This window comes from Nyctereutes procyonoides, unplaced genomic scaffold (assembly GCF_905146905.1).
Source record: "Nyctereutes procyonoides isolate TBG_1078 unplaced genomic scaffold, NYPRO_anot_genome, whole genome shotgun sequence".
In the NCBI taxonomy this organism is placed as follows: Eukaryota; Metazoa; Chordata; class Mammalia; order Carnivora; family Canidae; genus Nyctereutes; species Nyctereutes procyonoides.
The window spans coordinates 16,043,471-16,069,491 of NW_026575128.1; the positions used below are offsets into that span (position 1 = coordinate 16,043,471).

At 49.4% G+C, this 26,021-nt stretch overlaps 1 protein-coding gene across 8 annotated transcripts in view; it reads left to right on the forward strand.

Moving 5' to 3' along the window:
* Window positions 1-26,021, forward strand: part of ERI3 (ERI1 exoribonuclease family member 3) — a 128,637-nt gene that overhangs the window by 40,916 nt on the left and 61,700 nt on the right. For all 8 annotated transcript variants that reach the window (XM_055341579.1, XM_055341578.1, XM_055341583.1 and 5 more), the window contains 2 exons: window positions 2,897-2,988; window positions 24,782-24,854. In XM_055341579.1, coding sequence (XP_055197554.1) covers window positions 2,897-2,988; window positions 24,782-24,854 — 165 coding nt within the window. The remainder of the gene's footprint in view (window positions 1-2,896; window positions 2,989-24,781; window positions 24,855-26,021) is intronic.

Below are 26,021 nucleotides of genomic sequence, written 5' to 3' on the forward strand. Positions count from 1 at the left end.
TAGCCCCTGAGGGAGACCACATAGCAGGCAACTATCCCTTGGAATGTCTCTGGCCAGGATCCTAAGAGGAAGATGCTTGCTGTAGGTCAGCACTGAACCAGAGCTTTTGAGGTTATGGGATTTTTTTTTTTTCCTCCTCAGTGGTACTGGTTGAGAGGGAGCCTCTTGAGGAGGCTTTCTCCTGCTAACCTCAGGCCAGGCTAGAGCAGGATGCTCCAGGGATTCTGACTCTTATCCATGAAGCTGTCTACTATTTCAGCATACTTTGTGGGTGAAGAGGGAAGGTTCCTGGTATCAGCCTGAATAGGGAGTCTGGCAAGGAGACCAGAATGGGCTCTGCTTTGTCCTATTAACCCTGAGTTGGTCATACATCTAAAAAAGCTGAATTCTTGTTCTAACCAAGGCCTTGAGCAGGTGGCCAGCTGGATTTTTGCCTGACTCATTTAGTCCAGGTAGGACCCCTGCTAGACGTAGCTGGGAGGGCTAACCCAGCTGGTTGGGGGTTGTCTTGGTGATTCCTCCAACTGTTTATCCATATAAGCAGAGTAGGGAAGGAAAAGGACAGGCTTTATTCCAAATGTAGTATCACTTTCCTGGACAGGCTCATAGCACAAGGTTTTCACTAAATATCTGTTGAATGAGTGAATGGCGTAGGTCCTAAGCTTCCAAGGACCTCTGTGAGTATTAAGTGCTTCTCATGGGGAAGGCCAGGTCTTGCTGACCAGGCTCCTGACAGTCCTGTCTTGCTCTCTTTTCAAAGACCACCTTGTAGGACTTGAGGCATTGGGGAGCCCCCCTCTACTGCCCCAGTTGGGGCATTTAACACCAGTGAGCTGGAGCAAGGTTAGCTGATATAGGAGCTCTAGGTTTGCCTTCTTTTCTTATATTAAGTCTTAGAAAGGATACATGAGTGTGAGTGTGTGCATGTCCTTCAGTGCAAGTGGGCCATAGCGGCTGGGGAGACAAGCCATTCAGTAGCAGAAGGTCTAGAATTCAGCTTGCTGGGGAGACTCTTGAGCTGAGGGGGGATTTTCCTGTGTACAGACTATGAAGAGGTTCTGCACAGTCTGGCTCGAGGAGCAGCTCTGACCTCCTGGGAGGTAGGACAGCTGTAGCCTTGGAATGACCTAGGATCCTTGGTCCTACTCAAAGACTGCTTCGGCGTGGACGAGGCCTTCAGGATATCTGAGACATCCCAGGGAGCCAGCCTCCACCTGCTAGAAGTGATCTTACTCAGGATTTCAGTGGGCTCTCCATTATGTGCCCGAGTCTTCACAGTCTGGCCCACCTAGTCCCCAGTGTCATTTCCTAGCCCGCCTTTCTACACATTGGACATGGGTCACACTACTCCTAACTCATATTTCAGTCAGTCAGCAGGTATCTGTTGAGAAGACACTGCTGGGGTTAGGGATTGTGACAGTGAGTTAAGACAGAAGTTCCTGCCTTCATGGTGCTCGTAGTCCAGTGGGGAAGGCAGACAGTAAACCCATAATTGCTTCTCAAATACAAAATGATTGTGCCCGTGCCTGTGTCTCTGCCTATGGTATCCTTTGCTGTGCTCCATCCACCCTGTCAGGCAGACCCAACCACCAAGTCCCTAGATCAGTTGTCTTCTTTGTGAAGCCTTCCTTCCCAATTCCTTTCTCTGTAAAAGGTAGAGCTAGTCGCTTCCTCCTCTTGGCCCTATAGCATTCTGGTCACTTCTCCATGGCTGCATTTATTATATTGTATTATGACGATCTGACTTTCTCTCCTCCTCAGCCTACTGTCTATTTTGTGGTAGCCATTTAATACATTATTATGTTTAATTCTCAAAACAACCCCATAAGGTTAGTCATCCTGCCTCATTTTATAGATGAAGGAAACTAAAGTTCAGAGAGGTTAAATGACTTTTAAATGACTTCCCATCAGTGACACAGTCAGGATATAGAAGAGCCAAGGTTAGAACCCAGATGTGTCTGACTTTCAATCCTGCATTTCTAGCTACTTTGCCATGTAGCCTTTAAAAACTAATCCGTCTGTGTGAGTGGAGTGGTAGTGATCTGCTGTACTCTCACCCCATGCCTGGGATCTTCTGAAAAATAGGCAATGCTTCCTGAATGTTTTATGATAATTCTCTCATTAAATACTGAGTTTAGTATTTGTACTTCCAATGTGAGTGCAAATAATAAGACTGATCAAAGAGATGAAAGATATACTTAAAGTGTGTTTAGGAGCTGTTTTATCTCTTAGTCTAGAAATTGAACTCAGCCTTCAAAAGGTTCCACCGAATTTGAATTTGAATCCTCAACCAGGAGAGGAGAAACATAAAAAGTCTGGGGCCAGTTTATGAGCTTTCAGCGACTGAAGTGGAATGGGGTTCCAGCCCAGCAAGAGAGCTTTTTCTGCTAGACTCACAGTGAAGATAAACTTCACCATCATTTGGGGGAATAACCAAATTCATAAATTTGGTTAATAAACCTTTAGTGGGAGGGTGAAATGAATAAGTGAATGAATGAACCTGAGGATTGGAGTCCCGTCTTGGGGCCTCCTTCCAGCCTGTTCTCATGGCCAAGGGCATCCTGTGTCTGTGCTAGGCTTTGCTTTTGAGGGCCGACTTACTGGGATATGTCCTTATCCCATCTGGAGCAGGCTGCTCGGCAGTGGGCAGTGGAGAGGTTCCCTCCCCCGACTCACTCAGGCTTGTGTATCTTCCTGTAGGGATCATCCTCCTAGTGCTCCCATAGCCCTGAGCCAAGGCTGAGAGCCCAGAACGGAGCCATGGCTGGATAAGATTACAGTTTTCTCCTGCTCTGATTACAAGCAGCTTATCTGCGTTTCACTGTTGTGGCTCTTCACAGACTTGGGAAGAAAAAAAAAGGAAAAATCTCATCTGTTCTTGTTGTGTACTTTTCAGAGGGTCGATGAGTGGATGGCGAAAGAAGGCCTCTTAGATCCAAACGTCAAGTCAATTTTTGTCACCTGTGGCGACTGGGACTTGAAAGTCATGTGAGTATAAGAAGGACTACTTTGCTGACAGGGCTTGGAATCAGTGGGACCAGGTCTTGCCTTTTGCAGGCTTACATGTCCAAGCCTACAGGGCAGCTGGGTCAGAGAGTCCTTGGATCTTTGGGGCTGCCAAGGTGAGAAGAGGGCAGGGAACCCTACCTTCTGCCTCTGGAGCAGGGAATAGATAAGTCAAGGACCCTACTGGGACTGCTATTGTTGGGGCCTTCCTGCCTTTGCCAGGTCTCACTGCTTAGGACAGCCCTTCCGGTTGTGGGCTACATATTGTTGCCCTGGAAGGGAAGAGTTAAAAGCAGATCTTTTTTTAGTGTTTACTACCCTTAATGCTTTAAAAATAGTAACACATTTAATAAACCTTGGTACTGGGGATCCCTGGGTGGTGCAGCGGTTTGGCGCCTGCCTTTGGCCCAGGGCACGATCCTGGAGACCTGGGATCGAGTCCCACATCGGGCTCCCGGTGCATGGGTCCTGCTTCTCCCTCTGCCTGTGTCTCTGCCTCTCTCTCTCTCTCTCTGTGACTATCATAAATAAATTAAAATTTTTAAAAAAATAAAATAAAATAAACCTTGGTACTTTTGTTCCTGTTTTATAGATAAGGGAATTAAAGCACAGAGAGGTTAAGTAACTTGCCCAAGAACACACAGAGCTAGGATTCAAACCCAGGCAACTTGGCTCTAGGGTCCTGTCTTAACCATTACGCTGTGCCTACCCTTTTATCTGGGGAACAAGGCCCTGATGATTGAACTGCAAGCCCTATAGTGGGATGAGAGAGGGCTGCTTCTAGGGAGCTACCCAATTCCCCAGCCTCCTTGTTCCTCTTTCGTTCCCACTGCTTTTTCTCCTTTGTCTCCGGGTCCTGCCCTGCTTATAGAAGACAGAACTGGTTCCTCTGCTGGGTTGACACTTTTGCCTCTTGTCTATCCTCATGGATACCTGGCTTCAGACAGCCCCCAGGGAGCTAAAGTGGGGTGGAGGTGGTGGGGGCACTGTTTGCTAAGGATTGATAGAATCGATACCTCTGTGTTCTTTGTGACCGAAGGCAGCTGCAAGCATTCTGTGTGTGTGTGTGTGTGTGTGTGTGCATGCTTTTGTGCATAGGTGGGATATTGTTGGGGGGTGAGGAATAGTAGCTCTGAGGTGACATTTTCTACCAAATAGGCATTGTCTTCTCACCGAGGTCCTTTTTTATGCCTTTTGGATGCTGGATGTTGAGGTGAAGTTAGGCACTCAGGTGGATGTCAAGCCTGCTCTTGGACACCACCTCCCTAGGTGACAGGAGGAAGAACAAGTCCAGATCACATAAACACACCCCTCATTTCCACACCCCTCAGGTCGTGTACACACGTTGACTGCATACCTCTAGGTGTGCACACACGACTCCCAGAGCTCCAGAGGATCTCTGTGTTCCCAGCTGACACTCATGTGTCAGGGAAATTACAGAGGCTGGACCTGGAAGCAGATATGCATCAGGGGAGGATTCTATGGAGAAGGTGAGGAGGAGGAGGCTGTTGCTCTTATTTATGGCATCCTGGGCAGCTCTGAGTACTTGAATCTTCAGAGAACGGATTTACGTGGAGCTCTGCAGCATATAAGAGAAGCTCTTTGGGGTGGGCAGGGTTCAGGCTGATACCCAGCACCTGGGGCTCATGTAGCCCAGTCCAGAGGCCCAGTTTCTCCAGATAGCCTTCCAGGACTTCCATTCTTCCAAGTGTTTTTCACTCTTTGGTGTGTTTGTATCCCAGATACTCACATTTCAGAATCTTCTGCATTAACTGTGAATGGCATGTCCATATGTGTGTGTATATGAAAACTTCCCTGTGCGTCCACGCGGGGATTATCTGGTCGGCCTCCTAAGTTTGGATTTGGTTTCTCCATGAGGAGAGGGGGATTTTCAGAGAGTGCTGTCTTTGGGTCTGGCCCATTCTGGCCTATAGCACCAGTTCACCTCAGTAGGCCTAGGACAGATTTTGTTGACTCTGGAGGCTGCTTTGCATCTTCACAAGAAATGGTGTAATCAAGAAAAGGGATTGGGTCAAAACATACAGGAAAAGAAACCCCCACCCCAATTTTTTTTTAAATTTTTATTTATTTATGATAGTCACAGAGAGAGAGAGAGAGGCGCAGAGACATAGGCAGAGGGAGAAGCAGGCTCCATGCACCAGGAGCCCGATGTGGGATTTGATCCTGGGTCTCCAGGATTGCGCCCTGGGCCAAAGGCAGGTGCCAAACCGCTGCGCCACCCAGGGATCCCCCCACCCCAATTTTTTAAAAAAAGATTTTATTCATTTATTTTAGAGAACAAGCATGAGTGGGAGGGGCAAAGGGAGAGAATCTCAAGGGGACTCCACACTGAACGCAGAGCCTGACATGGGGGCTCCATCCCAGAACTCTGAGATCACGACCTAAGCTAAAACCAAGAGTCAGATGCTTAACTGACTGAGCCACCCAGGCACCCCAAAACCAAATTTTAAAGAGCATGTACCAAATTTCATTCAGTCCTCCCAACTATCTTCCCTGGTAGAAGGTGATACCTCCCTTTATAGATAGAAAAAAAACCAAAACAAAACAATTTGAAACTGAGGCCCAAATTGGTAGACTCATAGGTACACAGAATTGAATTCTAAGACCACGTTGCTTCTAAAAGAGCTGGGTTGGGCAGACTTTGGTAGCCGGTTTGGGTTTGTATTGAAAAGACCAGTGAAGCTCTAAAAAAGAATATGCAGGAAGGAAGCAGATGTCAGGTGGCAGGGGCTGGGGGGAGGAGAGCTTTGTGACTGCCTTTTAGAAGCAGGAGTCCACATAACTGCTGGGAAGGCTCTTAATTAAATGTGTAACAAAATAAAAACAGCCAGAGAGGAAACCTAAGTAGTGCTTCGTGACAGTGCACAGCTTATCGGTGTTCCTGGAACCTCTCGTCAGATGGCTCTCATCAGAGCCATCACCTTTTTATGCGTCTGGTAAAGGCTGCTGAGGAGCCTGACAAGGGTGGTGTTAAATTGACACCCGCAACTTGTTAGTATGGGGCTTACTTCTTATTTTGACATCCATTTTCAGATTTAACTAAGTCTAAGGGATTCAAATATTTTCATTTCCCACTCTAGTTTCCTGGAGCCATGGCTCCTTCTCGTTGCTGCCCTTCCCCTCTCTCCCAGCACCCACCCCCAACCAGCTTCACATCACTTTTGTTGGAAAGGGCCTGATTAGTGAGCCAGTGAGAAATGGGAACTGAAGTGGCAGTGGAAATCCCACTGGAGAAGAGAAATCTGCTCAGGTCCTGACAGAATCATTTTGTGTCCATCTTTTGTCAAAGCCAGATGAGTTGATACTCTGTGGGCTTTGATGCTATAGTCACAGATCCTGCTGAGGTGGGTTTTAATTTAGTGGGCACGGATTTAATTTTCCTTCTCAACTTGTTTAAGAAATGACATGACACTTGTTATGGCTTTGGTGCTTGGTCAGCTTGCCTCCCCTACCTGACCTACCCTTTCTTTGCCTTACCTTGTGTTCTTGAAGCTCTTCATGGCATTTACTGTTCTTTCTCCATTTTTTTCTCTTCTCTGCCTACCCAGGCAGGGAATGTCTCTGTAGAGGGGTTCCATCTTTGACATGGCAGCAGAGATCTTGCTGGAAGAAAGCAGTCTGGACATATACTTATTTATACATGAGATTGTATTGTGTCTCCCTCTACTTGTCCTTATCACTAGATTGTGGGCACCATTATAACCTTGGATAGTGTTTGGCACTTATTAGTTGTTCAATAAACGTTTGTTGAATAAATGACAGCTAAGTAATGGAGTGCGCTTGTGGTATTTGTACTCAGGAAGAACGTCAGAGGATTAATGGAAGGTAGATTCAGGGAGAATGGAACAGGAGAGGAAATCTTGGGCCTTCCTGTACCAACCTGAGTGTGAGGGGTTGGAGAACTATGCTGCTAATGCCAGGTGGCTCCTGGATTTTCCCACGCCAGCACTGGGTGTCGGGTCCTCCCTTCATGGTGGGTACTGGGTGAGATGGCCCACAGGCCTGGGTCGTGGAGGAGTTTGGTCCTCAGCTGGCTGAAGGCCTTTCTCAGAGATTTGTGCCTTCCAACACTGAGGGCTGGGATTGCTCTGGGGACATTTATATCATAAGAAAAATAGCATGTATCGAGCGCTTATTACATATCATATCAGGAGTCTGCTGTGCTATTTATTTACACATCATCTCATTTAATTCTGCCACAATACTATGAAATAAATTCTTTTTATAACTTTTTTTTTTTTTTAAATGATGAGGAAACTGGAGCCCAGGGAGGTAAGTTTGTCAAGGGAACACAACCAGTTTGTGGCAGGGATATGAACCTAGGTAGGCATTCTGACTCTAGAACCAGCGTGTTTAACCACTATGCCATCTGACCATCTGCTTCTGCCCTTCATGGCCCATGACTTTGTGATGATAGGGGGGATGCCCTTCCCGCTTTCCTTTGTTTGCACTGAGTGGCTGACGTTCTCTGACACCCTAGGCTGCTGGTACCCCATGTGGTGTTGGTGGAGGTCTGGACTGTTACGTGTATTTTGGTATGGGGGCATGGTTGGCCAGGGGGTGTGGTGAGGGATGATTTGGGGCTGCTGAGAGCCTCCTTGATGAGCTACAAATGAATGAATCCTCAGATCTGTTTTAAGGAAACCACTTCCAGTATCATTTTGGATACCTCTATCCTATAGTATGTCTGGAAGCATGTGGGGGACCTCATCATGTCACTAAGCTCATGAAAGCCTTACCCCTTGCCCATGGGTGTGCCAGTTGGTCCCAGCTCTGAGCTATATCACTTCTGATTAGCAGCCTGCTGGGGGAAGGGGCTTGAGTAAGAACTCCCTGGCAGTTCTGACTTGTCTCATTTCCCGATACTTTTATCTGTCACTGCAAGTGCTTGAGCTCCCCTCCTGAACTAATTAAGTTTGCATGTGTTTAGACACATTGCCAAATAGGGCTTAGCAAAGCGGAACTGAGCTACATCTCTTTCCGAGTAGGGAAGGAAGGGTAAATGAATGCTCTCCCACAAGGGCCACGGAGAACTGTGGATGATACGGAGTGGGTGTGTGTACAGATGATAAGCATTTTGCCCTGGCCCTCCTAGGGACGTGGTGAGCTTGCAGAGCAGCCTTCTGATTGGCTGGCAGGGGCAGGTGAGGGCCCAGTCTCCAGCTCTTTTAGTGAATTGGGCATTCTGAGAGGGCCGAGGATGGATAGAGGACAGGCTTTGATGTATGATTGTTATCCCAAGCACAGGCAAAACTGAATGTCAAATTCAGGATATTACAGGGGGAGTTGGTAGGGCTGTGTGCTGTTTGCCGCCAGCCTGAACCACCTACCTAGCCCCTAGGCTTAAAACCACCTGTATGAATAACAGCGTTCAGGGTAGCCTTTCTTCTAAGTCTCTGAGAAGTATGCTGGAAATGTGGACACTGTTTTGCCAGAAGACCCCAGGTTCCCCTGTTCAGTCTTGTGATCGCAATGAGATGGCCTCAGGGGGAGGTGGAGAAAAGGAGTAGTATTGTATAGAATCCCCTGACCTTAGAGGCTCACTATAGTGAGGTAGTAGCTGACAGGATGTTTTCGAGTCAGGCCAATGTCCACCTTTTCCCTAGTGCTGGGTAGCCTGAGATGTTCTGTGGCAGGATGTACTTGGATCCTGTCCAGACAGCAGATATGGGGGCATTACTATGTTGTGGACTCCGCCTCTGAAGTAGGGAGGGTGGGTATTTCCTACACAAAGTAGTTAGGAAAGCGAGCCGCCAGCTATGGTCAATCTTACAGTTTGGAGGCCAATAGCTTCCTGGCCACGAAGAGGCTTTCTCAGTGGGCAAGACTGGCTTCCAGTGCACACTGAGTGTGTGTGGCGGGTGGGGAGGGTGTTCTGGAGGTTGTATAGGAATTCTGGGCCTTCAAGCTGTAGCCTAAGCCCAGAGAGAACAAGAACCAGACCTTCTGCCCTCCCTTCAGCTTCCCTAGAGCCCTCTCGTCAGCAGAGGTGCATCGGGTTAGCCCCAAGAAGGCAGCTTGAGTTGATGGGGTCATGTTTCAGCTGCAGCTAATCCAAGTCACTCGATATAAATCTCTCCCTGCTGTCTCTCCCCTCCCTCCCATCCCCAACCCACAGACAGGGAAATGAATCCTGGCCCTCGCCCTGAATACATCATGGCAGGCCTGCCTCTAATGAGAGAGGGCCATTCATTGTAGGGTGAAGCTCCCTGCAGAGCCTGGGATGCCATTAATTAAAGAAGAGCCACCTGAAGCCAGTCGTGCGGTGCAGCCTGCCACGCTCAGATGGAGTGGTGGTGGGGTAGCCTCGTTAGCCTGACAGCTCCTTGGGCCGAGAGTTCTTGGGCTCTGAGGAGCAAGGGGTGCCCCGCCTCCCCCTGAGAGCTTGCAGGCCTCTGGGGCCAGCCTACTCACAGATGCATGAGACTTCCCTCTGGCACATGTCCTGGTGCCTAGCACTAGTGGTAAAGGGGCTCCTGAGGGTAAAGGGGCTTGGTGCGGTTATCCATTTCCTATGGGCAGTCTCTAGGGCAGAAGCAGGTTTCTGTGGAGTCCATGGGAACTCTTAGGCCCCTGCCTGTGCCCCCTTTCCGCTCTTCTCCTTGTGGTCCTGGAGCTACAGGTTAGTAGGCAGCTCAGCTTTTATCCTTAGAGCCTGAGTTTGGGACAATTAGTCTGCTCTGGAAAGATTTTGGACCTAGAGGGGCATTGGGGAGGAGCTTTGTTGTCCGATCAATAAGTTCGGTCCCTCCTTGGCAGGCAGAGCCTCCGGTGATCCACCTTCTGGGCAGTTTTACCCAGAAGTCTTACCACTTATGGGCTGAGTGGTAAGACTCTAATGTTGGCCTCATCTCATCCACTAGGAAGGTGTCAAAGGGTCTAAAGCACTCCCGTGATTTTTGGAACCCCTGGAATGGAAGTTTTGCTTGGTTAAAATCCTGATAAAAGATAAAGTCATTTGTGTATTAACTCCTCAGGCTTTGAGATGTGTGTGGTACCCATGCTTTGGCCTGCTGCAGAGCTGCTGCCTGGATGGCTCTTCACTGTGTCCTGAGGCAAGTGTTGCTGCCTAAGTACGGGCCCTCGGAGTTATACTCCCCTTGACCATCTGTGAGAGTCTTATCACCTCCTCCTTGCTGGCAGGGGGGGCCGTAGGCACTGAGACCTTTGTATGGCCCAGAGTTGGAGTAGCTCAGCCAGTGTCTGCCTGGCTTGTCAGGAAGACAAATTGGTCCTGTGGCTCTTTGGGACTGTCTCTGGAAGTCTGGTTCTATCCTTTGTAGCAGTATCTGACAGGCTGCTTCATAGAGCCTCAGAACCAGCTGGGGCCATGGCTTAACCATATGTTCCATCTCTGCTTCCCCACAGCTCACCTGGTACAGAATAGAGGCTGCTACTACCTCCTAGGTCTGGGACTTGGGTTGTACTTCTTTGTGTTTTAAGTATTTCTGGACCTTGCAAGGCCTTGGCCATTTGTTTGGGCTCCTCTGTCCTCTGGCAGCTAGAGAGTGCAGGCTGGAGGACTTGCTCCTGAACTCCTAAGGAGAAGGAGCCACTGTTCCTGGAAAATGTTTTGCTTCGGGTGAGATATTTTTGTGTTTAAAAAAAAAAACAAAAACAAAAACAAACTTGTGTGACTCTTGAGACCCAACTCTTTTTTTCCCCTAATATTTTTAGAAATCAAGGTATGAAACAGGCACAGTAGGGTACATAAAGCATACAAACGTGAAATGCACAGCTCCATATGTTTTTATGCGAGTATGGGCCTGTGCAACCACCACCCAGATCAAGATAAAGAACCTTTTCCATCATCCTAGAAATTGCCTCGTGCCCCTCCTCAGTCAGTAATGCCCTCCGCCTGTCAGATAACCACTGTTCTGACTTCTATTACTTTTGGTTCATTTTGACTGTTCTTGACTTTGAATAAGTAGAATCATACAAAATGTACTCTTTTATGTCTGACTTCCTTTGCTTAACATAATGTACGAGAGAGTCCTCCACGGTTGTTGTATATATTAGTATTCAGCCTTTTCATTGCTGTATAGTGTTACATTATATCTCCTTAGTGTACTTTATCCCTTCTCCTTTTGTTGAACTGAATACCTTTAGCCCTTAGGTACATGTTTGTCGAATGAGTATGTGAATGTTCAGTCTGATAGGAGAATCTCCCGAGGCCTGTCAGCTTGTCCAAATCTCCCTCCTCCTTTAAAACCTAATTCCAGTCCTTTGGATATGTGGCCTTCTTGTCTCTTCTGGAATCTGCACCAGCTTCTCTCTTCTCTGAACTCCTGTGATAGGGAGAAGCTGGCCCCAGGCCTGTGGAAGTGGTCTTTGGGCCATACTGACCCATTTAGTTATTCTTTCAGTAGATGTTGGTTGAATACCCACTCTGTGTCTCATACTATTCTAGGTATTGAGGATACAGCAGTGATCAAAGAGATAAACCTTTAAAACATCCTGCCTTCATGGAGTTTACATTCCAGGGCATGCAGCCAGCACTGCCCTCTGCGCTTTGGACCATGGTGCCAGAAGAATCTTGGTTTTGTCCAGGCTCCTCTGTGAGGTTCTGCAGGAGCTGGGTGGCATTGGCTCTTGCCATCTTGACAAGGCCTCTGTAGGGCATGTGGGCTTTTGTCTCCCTCTCCTGCTGCTGCTGCTTGGCAGTGAAAGGGTTTCCTCAGTATTGGTGCATCCTTTCTACTCTCCAGGAGTCTGATTCCCTTGGTGAGAGGAGAGAATTAATCTCCAACTTTCCATGCCTGTAAGGTGAGTGACCTCTGTTTTGTCAGCGCTTGCCAATCTGTCCTCTAATTCCCAGCCAGGGTAGGTAATGGAGACATTACTCTGTGCTAAAGCAAACCACTAGTTTTCCTTGTGGCGATACGGAACTGATCCAGGCACTGGGAATGATGGGGCAGTCTGTGGGGATCTCACAGGTGCACGGCATCTGGAGACTGCAGGGGCATTGACACTTGAGCACCTTTGGTCCTGAATTGCAGTTGGCAGATTCAAGGAGGGAAGACGCCCTGCCATCTATTCTCTTTAACCACCACCCATGCCTGTGGGGCAGTTGCCTCAGTTTGGTCTAAAATAGGTTTCTGGTTGTTGGGCTTCTAAGAGCACATGGGAGGCTGCAAACACACCAGTGAGGAAGAGGAGTCCAGAAGTATGGGTCTTAGAAGATGAAGGCTGGGGAACTCCAGGCTGCAGCTGGCGTAGTGGCCTGTGCCTGAATGATCTGTGGACTTAGGAGGCTTAGCTCAGTAGGGCTTGGGAAAGATGGCTGTGAGTGGGTGGGATAAATTTTCAGTGTCCCTGGCTAAAGGGTGACATACTCAGACTTGATAGTTCTGTAAAATTGTTTCTTCCAAAGCCTGCAAGGATGTTGGTTTGGGGAAGAAAGCCAGCCGCCCAGAGAATCCCGAGAGCCTGACAGGCCTTTTTCTCTGCGATTCTTTCTTGCAGGCAGCCTGAGGCAGCCTGTCTCTTTGTTAACAGAGTGACAGCAATGTGACACCATGGAAATAATTACTAACAAATCACGGTGCTGACTGCAAACAGCTCTCTGTCTTCAGAGGCATGTCAGGGTGCATTAGAGCAGGACTGGAGGAGTGGCACATGTGGGGGCCAAGGCACAGCCCGCACTCAGACGCTCTCCTCTTCTCCCAGCCTGACCCCTTTCTGCCATGGCTGACTCTCCTGCTTGTGGTCTTTTCCTAGAGGTCAGCTGAGGAGGCAGCTGGATAAGTGACATGTGGCTAGTCCCACTTCTTCTGGGCAGGTAGCTCAGACTCCCATCTTTGCTAAGGAACACCTGGGTAGTGATGAGATCCAGGAGTTTTTACATTATGAAGCCCTCAAAAGGTGGAGGGATGCACCCTTTCTGATTTACTCTGCCAGTGGTTTTGGGGTGATGGGAAATATTTGCTCCAGCTGGAGTCAGACTATGGGGGAATACCTCAGTGTGGGCCCAGCTCCCTTCCCCCACAGCCCTGGTTTCTTCTTCAATTGCCATAGTCAATTTTTGGTAAGTCGACTTTGTCCATTCCCTCTTGGTTAGCACAGTGATTGCTCTGACTGTCAGGGCTGTAAATAATGCTCCTGGTATGTGTGGCTGGAGGCAGCCGCGTGGGGTAGGGAACAGAGTGGAAGGAGGAGCAGTACTCTGAGGGCTCCCTCGCTCTCCCCCCTCCCCTCTCATACAATATTTATCCAGGGATGGGAGTCAGATGCAGCGACCTCAGGGGTCACCCAGTTAAATAGCTTCTGAACCTCCCTGCATTCTAATTGCTGCAGTTGTCCTTTGCTCTGGAGACTTCTCCTCCCCATTGTCTGCTGAGGCACACACTAATGGCTCTCTTCCCTGGCCCTGCTGGGAGGCATATGGGGGGGGTGCAAGGGAGAGGGCTCATTGCTACCTTCCTTTCCCCCGGGATAAGGGAATCTAGGGCCTATTAACAAGTGGCTTTAGCTAGAAGGAGCACAGATCCCTGCCTCCCTCCTGCCCCTTCCCCAGAGTTGGCTGGAGAAGGAGCCCAGGCAGTGGGGCTTGGTTTATGGGGCCAAGGGTCTTCACCCATTTCCTGTCCTATAAGCAGAATTGTGAGACTAGTGACTCTTCTGCAAGGCAACAGATCCAGGAGCACTCAGCTGAGGAGTGTCATCTTGTGTTTCTATGGATGGTCCCACATTCAGGCTTTGGAAACTTCTAATGAATGATATTTCCTGTGGGAATATCTGCATTTTGCCCAACGATTGGCCCATTGAAAAGTCTCTTTGATCCCCCAGAGGTTGAGGTTGATTTAGGTGATGGATGAGGGTAGCAGGTGTGCCCCCATTTGGTGATTTAGGAGTGGCATATGCCACGTGTCTTCACTAGGCCCTTCTTTGTAAATGTCAGCTCTTCTCAAGGAATTCTTTTGGAAACTGCCACTGAAGGTGCGGACTGCTGTGCATGCTGGAGGTGCTGGTATATTCCAGCAGTAGCCTGAAGTCAGCCCCTGTTGAAAGCTGCTCCGGGCCGGGAAGTCCTGTGCTAGGGACTGTCAGGACTGATCACCAGGTGATCAGGACAGAAAGCCGCACGTGCATAAACCACCTGCACGCTGAGTAAGGTGGAGTGTGAGAGCGCCACGTAGGGAAGATACTGAACAAGTGCCGTGAGAACCCAGAGGAGAACAGCAGAGAGACTGAATGGGTAGTATTTTTTAGCAGGAAACTTTTTAAAAAACCAAAATATTAAAGCCTAACATTACAAAATATATAAAAGTTGAGCTGCTCTGGTTGAAGCTGGGGCAAGGCCCTACCGTTCTTCCTATTCCCCCAGTCCACAATGTGGCCTGATGTCCCTTCTAGAATCCTCGAACCCCATCGAGCACAGTTTAAAAACCACTGGGCTGTTCTGATGCCCACCTGGAAGGGTTCACTCCGTGTAGGCCACGTGCTTACCTGTTTTGAAGGAGTTCAGGGTGTTGGGATCAGGGCGTAGGAGATCATCCAGAGGGTTCAGGGAACAGCTGTGTCCTTGAGTGTATCGGAGCAGATCGACAGAACCTGACCGCCTGCAGATGCCTCTCCGTGGAGCCTCCAGAGGGCATCGTAGGCCACACAAAAGCAGCCCAGGCAAAGGGTCAAGATGGCCATAGGCCAGGTGGAGGCTGTAGTGGGGGGTGAGTGAGATATCTTGGAAACAGCTCAAACTGCTAAGGAGCTCTTGATTTCCTTGGCCAAAAGAGAGGACAGCTCATCAGCTGAGACACTGACCAAAGTGTCCTGGAAAGCTCCTGTCATCTGCTCCCCTCCTCCCCCCACTCCTGCCTGCCTCCTGCTGGGGCCTCTGCCATTCTATCTGGGAAAGAGCTCTCACCAGGACCCGGTGGCAGCTCTGACACTTCCCCGCAGTCACAACAGGTGGGGCACCGTGCCCTTCCCTTGGAGGAGTTGGCCTCAGGGAATTCCGGAGAGATGCTTGTCTTACTGTTCCCACTGTAGAGGGGCTAGGGAGATAGAAGGTGTTTGATTTCTTGAACTCTCTGTGGCACAGGAGAAATGTGTATTATACTGTTCCACAGCGTGTCTGTGGCACTTGTGTTCTTCTTGTGGTCATTTTTGTGGGCTTTGTGTGGGGAAACGGTTGGCAAGTGGGCTGGCAAGCAGTGGAGCAGGGAGGTGCCGTTTACGTATCACTGCCTCTTGGAGGCTTTGGGTACCTGCTTGGCAATGGGGATTTGAGGTTGGTTTTCTCAGGGACAACCAGCAGCCTGGCCTGTGGGGTGTCCCTCTGCTCTGCCTGTGTTCTGGTTTCTGTTTGGGAACTCTCCAGAGCAGCATGTCTGGGAATACTTCCAGCTGTGCCGCCAGACCCAGACGCAGGTGACGGCCTTTCGTCTGTACCATAGGGAAACCAAGAGGAAATTAAATGTCATTTGCCCCCGCACAGCGGGTCGCTGCCAGAGCAGACACTGCTGATCAGAGCTGTGCAGAGGGTACCCGAGGGAAGGCTTATGCCTGCAGCCATGCCCTCTGAGCTGTGGAGACTCCCAAGTGATGGCCTGGCTCACTCCCAGAGCTTTCTTTGCCAGGCTGGATTCACCCTGGCCTGGAGCCCAGCCCTGTGCTACATGGCAGCTGTGGCCTATGCCAGGCCAGAGGTGTGTGTGTACCAGTGGGAGGGAATGGAGGGAGATGGGCAGGGCCTGGGAGAAGAGGACACACAGGAGGCAATGAGGTGATCAGCCCTTCCCAGAGAAGCTACATGGTATTGTGGAAAGAGATGGGCCTTTAGAATTAGGAGACCTTGGTTCGAGTCCTGACTCCAGTACTTAGGAGTTGTAGGATCTTGGGCAGTCACATTCCCACTCAACCTCCACATACTTATCTGTAAAATGGAGATTATGATAAGCTCTGGTTCCTGCCACCTGTGGGGGAAGTACTTCCTGCTGGGACTGGTGCCAGTTTCCTCTCCCCCCACCTCCCCTAGATCTGGAAGGGCGTCCCTGGAGCCCCTTGCCCTGGGCCTTCCTGTGAAATGAATTGGCTGAAGTTGATGGGAAAAGGGGTGGGCAGTAGGTCTGGCCTGGAAGGCACAGCTGGTGATCTCCCCCCACCTGAGGCATTTCCTTCCTGTCCTGGTCCATGGGTCGTGGTGGTCACCCTCCCAATTACAGGGCTCACCTGGCCCCCTCCAGCCTCATACATAGCATTCTCCCATTGGGAGGCTTGTCCCTACCCCTCCTTTGCTTTGGTGTCCTAGCGGTAGGCCATAGTTCTCCGCTCTGCAGTGACATTTATTAACAGGGCTTTGGGAAAAGATGTTTTAATACTGCGAGGTTCTCCCTAGAAAACTCCCCACCCCCATATCCGCCCCACCCCCCATCTGAAGCATGGCTGCTGGTGGTGAAATTCATTAGTGTTCCCTGACAGGCAGTGGCGACAGAGGCACTCGCTGTCTGCTTCCCGCTCCCTCGCTCTCGTGCTCCTGCTTCACGCACACTGATATTTAAAGCTGATGGGCTGCTTATAGACTTCTTGTACCATGACAAGTTTGGGGAGGGGGGTGGTGGAGGAAGAGACAGACAAGGAGCCAGCTGTCACGCTGGTATTTCAAACAGTACTTTCTCCTGACCCTTCGCAGGCTCCAGCAAGTGTATCATCTTTCTGAAGCCTGTGGTTGGAATTGTAACCTGCAGCTGTCCCAGAGGATGGGGGCAAGTGTGAGAGCAAAGTGGGCTGAGGAGTCGGCGCTCTCCCAGGGCTATGGGGAGGCAGAGAAGAAGGAATGGAGGGAGAAGGGGAGAGAGAGAGAGAGAGTGTGTGTGTGTGTATGTGTGTTCGTGTTCCAACAGAGGGGACTGAAGCAGAATGTTTGTAAATGTTCCCCAGCAGTGCTCTCCCATCATCAGAAATGGGATGGCCCTTTTATCTTTCCTAAGGTGATCTTTATGTTTCATGCTGTGATTATCTTCTGGGTGGTCTTGGAATCTCCCTGAATCTAGGAATCAGGTTTGATTGGTTTCTGCCCTTGAGGGTCCTGGGTCTCAGTGATGCCCTTAAGTATGTGGTGACAATTAAGGTGGAAAGTTCTCCCATTTAATGTCTTGGTGCCTTGACTTTTGTTCCCTCCAATTTGTGTACTGATTCTTTAGATTTGGAGAATGAGTTCCGAGGTGCCTCCTCCATGCACAACTCCTCCTCTCATCCCCAGGCTTCTTGGAATTCATTTTTTTGTAATTGTTCAGTGGTTTTAGAACTTCCCTCTCTGTGTCATCCCTAGCAAAGTTTCTCTGGTGTATTTTTCCTGACTAAGGCACTGTCTTCTCAAGGCAGGTGGCCTGGAAGCCTCTCTAAAGGCTGTTGCAGGTTTGGTCACAGCTGACCTCCTTATAGCCAGCACTTCATGAGTGCTTATGTATGAATGTGTTTCCCTTGGCTAGCTCCTACGACCTTCACAGAGCAGGGCATGGACGTGACGTAACTTGCTCAAGGACACATGGGCACTTGACCAAGTTGTCTCTTGGTGCAGCAGAGCCGTGTGCTGGGCGGGGTCGTACTGCCCTCTCCCTCCTCCCCCCCACCCCCATCTAGCTCTGGGGGTCTGCAGTGGGGGAGCCATTAGGGAATGGGCCTGACTCCTCTACTCCTGGCTCTTTTAGCCTTGTTGCCATCAGTGCTGCCATTGGCTTCCTCAGTTTCAGCACAACTGTGTGTGTGTGTGTGTGTGTGTGTGTGTGTGTGTGTGTGTCTGTTTACTTAAGGGGCAGAGAGGGGTTACTGGACACCCCTCTCAAAGCACCCTGGACATCTCCAGGTGGAGAGTGGAGCCAGAATGCTGCTTCTGTCTGGAGACTGAGGTACATTCTTGAACTGCCCAGGATCATCTTTATGTGATCACCTTCTCCAGCCCCCCTGGCCTCCATCCCTCACCACACCCTGCACCCTCTCCTCTAGGCTTCTAGGAGGGGTTGCCGGCATGGGGCTGCTGTCTCGGGCAGCACTTTTGTCTCCCTTCCTGACCTTGCCGATCCCTACATTGTCTGAAAGTCCCGAGTGTGCAGCCTGCCACGGGTGGCCCAGGCCATGTCTCCTGCCATGGTGCATCTCGCAGGTGAGACGGAAACTAACCAGCTTTGATAAGCAGGAGGCTCAAGCATTAATTTTTTATACGTCAGCAGTGGCCGAGTGAGTGAATTCGATTATGAGTCTGCTCCCCCCAATGTAGGTGGTTCAGAGCAGAGACTAAGGAACCTGTTGAAATGAGAAACCCCTATTTCCTGGCTTGACCCCCTCACTAATTCGGGTTAAATTACTATGCTATTGCAGTATTGTGCCTGCCTCTGTTTGTACAAGAGGATGCGGTGGGGGAGGAGGAAGGACCAATTTGCGCAGAGATAAAGGTGTCGTGGCAGATAACTAACGTCCCAGCCTTGTGCCCGCTCTCATTGTAGCTCAATTTGCTCCGTGTGGAAGCCCAGCCTTCCCCTCTTTCTTCCTTCCCTCCCCTTGCTCATATTTTACCTCGATGCCACAGTGTAATGATGCCCTGCGTAGTGGGGGAGGAGATAGGCACCTCTGGCTGACAGCCCTTCCCGATAACCAAATTCCAGCCCATCCATCACTAGCTACTCTCCTCAACTTGAGGAAAAGTGATCGTGAAAGGCGGGCCGTTTATCACTCAGGGTCTGTTTATCTCCTCTGGTGGGGGGGAACGGAAACAGAGACAAAGAGCTGCGTCCCTAGCTAAGTGCTGCCTCGCCTGGGACAGCCTGCGTGTGCCGGGTGCACGCTCATCACACCGGCCAGCAAGACTCTGACTAGGTGCGCCTCCCAGACTGGGATCCAGTGGAAACAGGACCTTTCCCGAGGCCGAGGAAACACGGCATCTCTGAAACGTAGGACAGCCGGCGACAACATTCTGTGGGCACGTTTGTGTCAGAATGAGCAAACGTAGGGAGCCTACATGGAAGTAAACCCCACTCCCCCTCATGGGTGTCCCTTTGGCAGGAGCATCCATCTGGCTGATTGGTTGGGTCTGTTGGCCTACTCCTTCCCCAGGCTGGGCCTTCCCTCCCTCCGTGGTGAAACTGTGACTTGGAAGAAGACCGAGCCGAGCCTTTTTCTCTCCCACCTCTTTTCTTTGTTCCTTAACACTCCTCCGTTTCTACGTATCAGATGGGATAAAATAGTTTGCCGTTGTAGGTGAGCGGTATGTGCCTCCTCGAGCTTTTGGACACCAGGAATCACAGCCTACATTACTTCAAGATCTGGGTCTCACGGCCTTCCCAGAGCAGCAGAAAAGAGATCACGTACGGCTCCAGATTCAGCTGACCTCCTGTTCTTTAAGGGCTCAAGTCTGCTAAAAGTGAGAGTGGCCTGTATCTCCCTGGGATCAAGTTGCCCCTCAGACTTAGAAAAGCACAGAAGGAATAGGCTGCATAACCATTGCCAGCACTGGTGCCTGCGCTCTTGCTGGTCATGGCTGTTGATGTCTGCCAGTCTGTCTGTCAGACCTCCATGGATGCTGCTGGCCTCCTCAACCCAAGCCTAGCGGTTCTAGCAGAGCCCCCCCAGCTCTGTTTCACCTAATCTTCAAAGCTGAGCTCCTGTTCACAATGGCTTCATCCTGCCCCTACCCATTAGCGAGGGTGGTGTTCCCTTAACGAGCTAGTCCCCTGCCTTGGCTGGCGCCGAGCTGCTCACACCTGTTTGCCATCAGGGCTGTCTGGGCCCAGCCCAAACGCTGGACTGCAGGTGGTGGGGCTGGATGAGGGGTGGGTGGGGAGGGCTGGGTCCCTTATGCTTTGTGCCTGATACTTGTTGGAGGGGGGCAGTTTCTTGTACCCCTCTTCCTCCCACTCTTCTTTCTAAATGGGGGCGGGATCTCTGCTTCCTTTTTTTATTATTTGGAAGGAGTAATGAGGGAACTTGAGGAATACCCCATCTTTTCTAGCTCTTGCCTGGAGTTAGAAGTAGCGAGGAGCTACTCAGGCATCTTTGAGCAGGGTTTGATGTTCTGTGCTGATGACCCTAGGGCCCAGTGTGATAAGAGCAGCGTCACATGAGAAGTGCTGAAGGTGGAGCCCCTTTGTAGCCCTAGGCCCCATAGTATTTGGAAAGTGATCATAATCCCTCGGTTTAGAGCCAACGGCAGGACTGGGGCGGGGGGGCCTTCCTTAAAGGGGGCCCCTTGCATTCATGAAGCTGAAGGAAGTTTTGATTTGGTTGAAAAAATCTCATTCCTTTTTATGGCCTGGACATAATTGGCTCTTTTCTATTGGCCATCAGTGATGTCATTCCGACCCTCATAAAGAAGGGGAAATCACACCTGTGGACTTGGTGCATAAAATTTCATTGGGCAGCAGTAATAAGCATGGCCAGATGATGTTTGGGCAGTTGCGGAGCTCTGTGCCCAGTGATTCCAGCTGCACAGAGACCTGGGCACCATAAACCTGCCTGCACGTTCATGCCCGCAGGCTAGTTCAGGGCTCACTGCCAGTGGCTCTTTTCCTGGGATCAGTATCTGGTAGGAACTCACAGCATTCAGACCCTTTGTGCCAGTGGGGCTTTTGCCCTTTTCCTTTACAAGTTGATGGAACCATGTACCCCATGGTACCTACAGACCCTAGCCTTAGGCTCCTAAGAACCTTGGAGCCAGGTGTGACCTTGAGCAGTAACCGCCATGCCTACCATGCTACCTGCCTCTCTAAGGCCCCAGCCCTTACCTCCCTGGGGACTGTAAAGAGCTCTGAGTGCATGTGCATGACTGATGCCTTATGCAGTCAGAAGGCTGAGATCCTACTTCTTGTTCTCCCCTTGGTTTGTTATGTGATTGAGCAAATCCTTTTTCTTCTCTGGGCATTGCTTTCCTATTTTATGTAGGGGATGATGACTACTCTGACCTACCCTCTTCCATGGCTTCTCTTGGTGCTCTCTAAGCTGGGTAGGGTTCTGTCATAGAAATGCGTAGCTGTCTTCCTATGAGGCATCTGGAAGTTCAAGTTCTGGCATTTGGCTCTGAGTCTCTTGTGAAGATGGGCCTGGACCATGCTACATCTCTACTGCTTGTGTCTTGGAGTCACAGGGCTAGAACCAACCACAGACTGGAGGACTCAACAACCTAAATGCCTGTGAGTCTGCAAACTGCATGTGTCCCTGCAAGTACTAGAGGCTGAGTGAAAATTATAGTCCCGTCCTCCTCTGCTTCAGTCAGCCATGGGGTACAGATAGCACTCAGGGTCGCTGCTGAGCCTCATCCGAGGCTGACCAACCAGCCTGACAGTCTGTCTCCTCTGTCTTTGACACGGCCTCTCTGGTATGGGTCCTCCTCTGAGAGGATCAGGTAAGATTCTACTGTGCTAGACCCTTCCTACCTGGGTAGAAATGGCTACTTTTGAAATCTTGCTGAAGAGGGAGCCCCCCCCACCCCTGCCTGCACCCCCAACCAAGGGTAGCCACAGCCAGTAGGGCTCCTGGTACATCTCAAAGAATTGAGGCACTGGGAATAGCTCATATGATAGGTAGCCCAGGACCCCTGCTTTTTGCTGGCCAGTCCCCCTGACCTCTTCCTTTGCACATTCTGCTGCTTCTGGTGACCCCCTTCACTCACAAGACCTTAATATGATTTTTCAAAAATAGCTGAGCTCAGCAAGCATTTTCACAAATAACAAGGGTAAGGAACATGAAAGAAAAATAGAAGGAAATAAAATTATCTAGACAATACAGTTCTCCTTAAGCAACCACACTTTAGCTCCTAAGCCTATCTTTCATCCTTCAGAACCTTGCCTAGGGACACCTGGGTGGCTCAGCAGTTGAGTGTCTGCCTTTGGCTCAGGTGGTGATCCCGGGGTCCTGGGATCAAGTCCCGAATCAAGCTCCTTTCAAGGAGCCTGCTGCTCCCTCTGCCTATATTTCTGCCTCTCTCTCTCTCTCTCTCTCTCATGAGTAAATAAAATCTTTAAAAAAAAACAGAAAAAAAGCCTTACCTAGTCTCTTTACATTCTTGGTCCTCGGTTCCCACATGGGGATGTGCTCCCTGCATATTACTTCATCTTGGTCTCAGCCAGAATTTGCCTTCTGGGAAATTGACTTGTTGTAGTTAATGTACCTGCGCCGCCTGGATATTTGAGAGGAACCTCCCCTTCAAGTAAGATACCTCAGGTCTCAGAAAAGTAAATCCTTACTATACTGCCTGAAATATGGGGATCATTTTCCTCTCAGAGTCTGTCAAATAATGGAGTAATGGAGGGAAGGCTGGACTGCCCTGGATCTTTCTCTGATGGAACCAATCATCTTAACTGGATTCTTACTGCCAAACTTCCTCAAAAAGGAGCTTACAGTGTGGTCTCCACTTTCTTATCTCTTAATCCTTGTTTGACATGTTGCGTGCTGCCTTCTGCTCCCACCAACCCACTGATACCAAATTCATTAGGTTTTTCTCAGGTCTCATCTTGCTTGACTACTCCATGGCATTTGATACTAATGATCTGTAATTTAAGCTCAGAAATCTGTTGTATATATTCCAGAAAGGGGAAGTGTGCCTTTAGATTGTTTAGATTGACTACAGGTTGATGTAAAGTGAGGTTAAAGAGCATGTGTGGCTCTGGGTATCTGATACCCTGAAAAAGGTCCAGGAGCTCTGCCCTCTAGGAATGAAGGTGGGTTGGATAAGTCCTGACTCATAGTCCAGTATCTCCTGTGGAATTCTGGAAGGAGCTGAGCAGGGACCTCTGGGGGAAGCTTCCTGGGCCCTTAGATCTGGGAAGTATTCTGTAGGGAAGAGTTGGAAGTCTCACTCTCTAGTTTCTAAGGACTCATGGGTAGAAAATATAAAGAGATAGGTTTTAGTTTAGTATTAAGGAAGGATGTTCTAGAATTGAAGGAGTCCCAAACTAGAGCTGATTGCCATGTAAAGTAGTGAGTTCCACTGTGTGGTGATGGTCTTCTAGGATGACTTCATTTCATTTTAGTTCAGTAACACTTATGAGACATTAGCCTGAGCCCTCTGCTCATCTCACTCCATACTCTTCCTTGTTGATCTACTTGTGTGGCTTTAATTTCATTTAAATTACATTAATGATTTAGCAGTTTATATCTCCAGTCCAGACCTCTCCTCAAAACTGTATATCCAGCTGCCTCTGTAGTTATCATCCCACTGCCACATGTCTCCTAGGCACTTTGAGTGCTTACCATGCGCCATGCATGTATATAAAACTGTGTTCCCAAACTTGTGCCTCCTTCCAGTGGTGCATTAGGGGTGAGACAATGAGCAGTTCACTGTGATTTGGGCAGAGAATTTAAAAACAGTAATAAAGTTGACTAGCCACTAGTCAGCTCTGCGTGTCAGATATCCTCTCTCTGCCCCTGCCTCCTCCTCTGCCTGACCCAGTGAGTAGCATGAAGCTAGTCAAGCCACAGAGCTTTGAATTGGGCTATACCACTTCCTCTCCTTGGGCCCCACATCCCATTTGGTTACCAGGGCCTCCTTCACATCTCCTATCTGTTCCTTGCTCATTATCTCTGCAGTCTTAGCCTAGCTCTGAGCTACTACCCAGCCTTTTCAGGGTATTGTTTTTGTTATCCCCAGAAAAAATATTTGTAAACCACAACTCTTCAGAGGCTCTCCCTTGTCTGTGGCCAAGCTCTTCTCTTAGCAAGAAAGTTCTGTGATCTTTCCCAGCTACTATTCCTGGTATCTTCTTCCATGTTTCCATGTATTCCAGTGCTCCTACTTAAGGCTGTTTTGTCTATTTATTTCTTTTCTTGTCTGTCCCATTGAACAAATTGTGAGCCCCTTAGAGGCAGGGGCTAAGTCTTACGTTTTGTTTTTGTTTTTGAAGTCTTACGTTTTGAGCCCTAAGTGCCTGTCTACTATTAAACATCAGTAAATGTTTGGTTGAATGGATTTATGAGGGTACGACATCCTATCTAGAGGGAAAGATCATTTATAAATTATAAGAAAAAAAACAAGGACAACCTCTTAGTTTAAATTCTGACCTCTTGGGCAGCCCAGGTGGCTCAGTGGTTTAGTGCCTGCCTTTGGCCCAGGACGTGATCCTGGAGTCCCAGGATTGAGTCCCACGTCAGGCTCCCTGCATGGAACCTGCTTCTCCCTCTGCCTGTGTCTCTGCCTCTCTCTCTGATGAATAAGTAAATAAAATCTTAAAAAAAAAAAAAAATTCTGACCTCTTATCCTTTTGCATGGTCTCTTCTCTATTTGTAGAAAGCTTCTTGCTAGAGACTTAAATGTGAACTTAAGGCCCTGCCCAGCTATCACCAACTTGCATGCTCCTTCTGTGCCTCCTCCCGCCTTATAGCCCTCCCTCTCTGCTGTAATAAAAGTTACAAACTGGTGCATTGGAAAGAACATAGGCTTTGGGGTGAGGTAGACCTAGGTTCAATTCTTGGCACTGTCAGTTTTTAGCTATGGGACCTGCGGTGACCCCTCTCATTTTCTCATCTGTAGAAGGTAGGCAACAATACCTTCTAGCATCATCACACTGAGGAATCACCTGCCAAGGCAGGTAAGATCCTTAGCATATTGCAGGCCATCAGAAAATGGTAGCTGCTAGAGGCTCCAGGTGCTCACATTTAGATTTGGAGCCCAGTGCCCACGGTGCTAGAGGCAGGGTGCCTTTCTTGGGCAGGGTGGGACCTGTGGCTAATGGGTTAGCCTTCTGAGGTCTGTTTGCATTTCCTAGACTCAGACTCTATACCTGGGATATGGATGTTCCCAACTTGTTGTCTTTTCCCTTTCTTGTAGGCTCCCAGGCCAGTGCCAGTACTTGGGCTTGCCGGTGGCAGATTACTTCAAGCAGTGGATTAATCTGAAAAAGGTACCGTGTCTGAGCCCCATGTGGGTGCTTCCTCTGGGTCTCCTGTGCCTTCAGTCCCCTCCCTCACTCACTTTTTTTATTCATTTCTCTTTTTGTTGTCATCTCTTTCCTTTTCTTTGTGTTCTCTTTTCTCAACATCCTTCCTCCCTTTTCCCTAACTAATATGCACTGGAAGATTGTGGTTCTTTCTGGGAGTGGGGAGCTGCTTGGGGATCAGGCTTCAGGGTAGAGTATGACACCGTCCTATGTGGTATCATCCAGATGTTCAGAGAAGTCCCAAAGAAGGGAATTTTCTAGGTTCTTGCTCAGATCTGAGTCCCTGGGCTGAGCTGCATTGTCCTTAGGAGAGCTGTGGTGCTAGCTGAGTCTCTGGGAAAGTATCCTCCTTTGATGTGATCATGAGTGTGGCCTCTGACCCTCCTGAGTGGCCCTGGGGTGTCCTGGTTGGGAGGTAGAATTGGTTCAGGCTGGCTTTGGTCCTGCCTCGCCCCAGCGAAACCTTGCTCATGTGAGAAGGATTGTGGAAACTAGAGTCCAATTACGTCTGGGTATGAGGAAGGACATTGGCCCTAATGCAGCACCAAGTGCCAGGGGAGTGGGTGCCGGAGCTGTGGGCTGGGAGGGACCCCATGTGGCTATGAAATTGGGCCCTAGTGGAGAATGAATTACCCAGAAAAGTGTACTTTTCCAGTGTCTGCTATACTTCTCAGGTAAGCAGAAGAGAGGAGGTGTAGGTATAGATTCCCAAGATCCTTGCTCTGTTGGGATCCTTCCTCCAGGAGGCCCAGTCTGCTAGAAAGACTCACTCCCATAATATTGACATAAGGGTAATAGCCTTGGAGCAGCCTCAAAACCCCATGCTGCTGATCAGCTTAGTGACGCCCAGGAAATCAGAGAAGAGAGAACACACCAGGGTTCAGAGTGGTGGCTCCCGGGGGGCTTAGAGAAGAGAAAGGCCATTGAAGGCTAAGATGTATTGTGAGGATTTGGGTCTTGAACTGGGTGTTCGATGGAATATGGGTCTGAAAGAGAAAGACTTTCCGAGCAAAGGGAGCAGCATGCTTTTGGTGTATGTATGAGTTGGAGCTAAGTGAGCATGTGGAAGAAGAGGAGAGGAGAATGACTTTGGACTTAGTTCCATTGATCTCAGGGCAGCCATTCTTTATG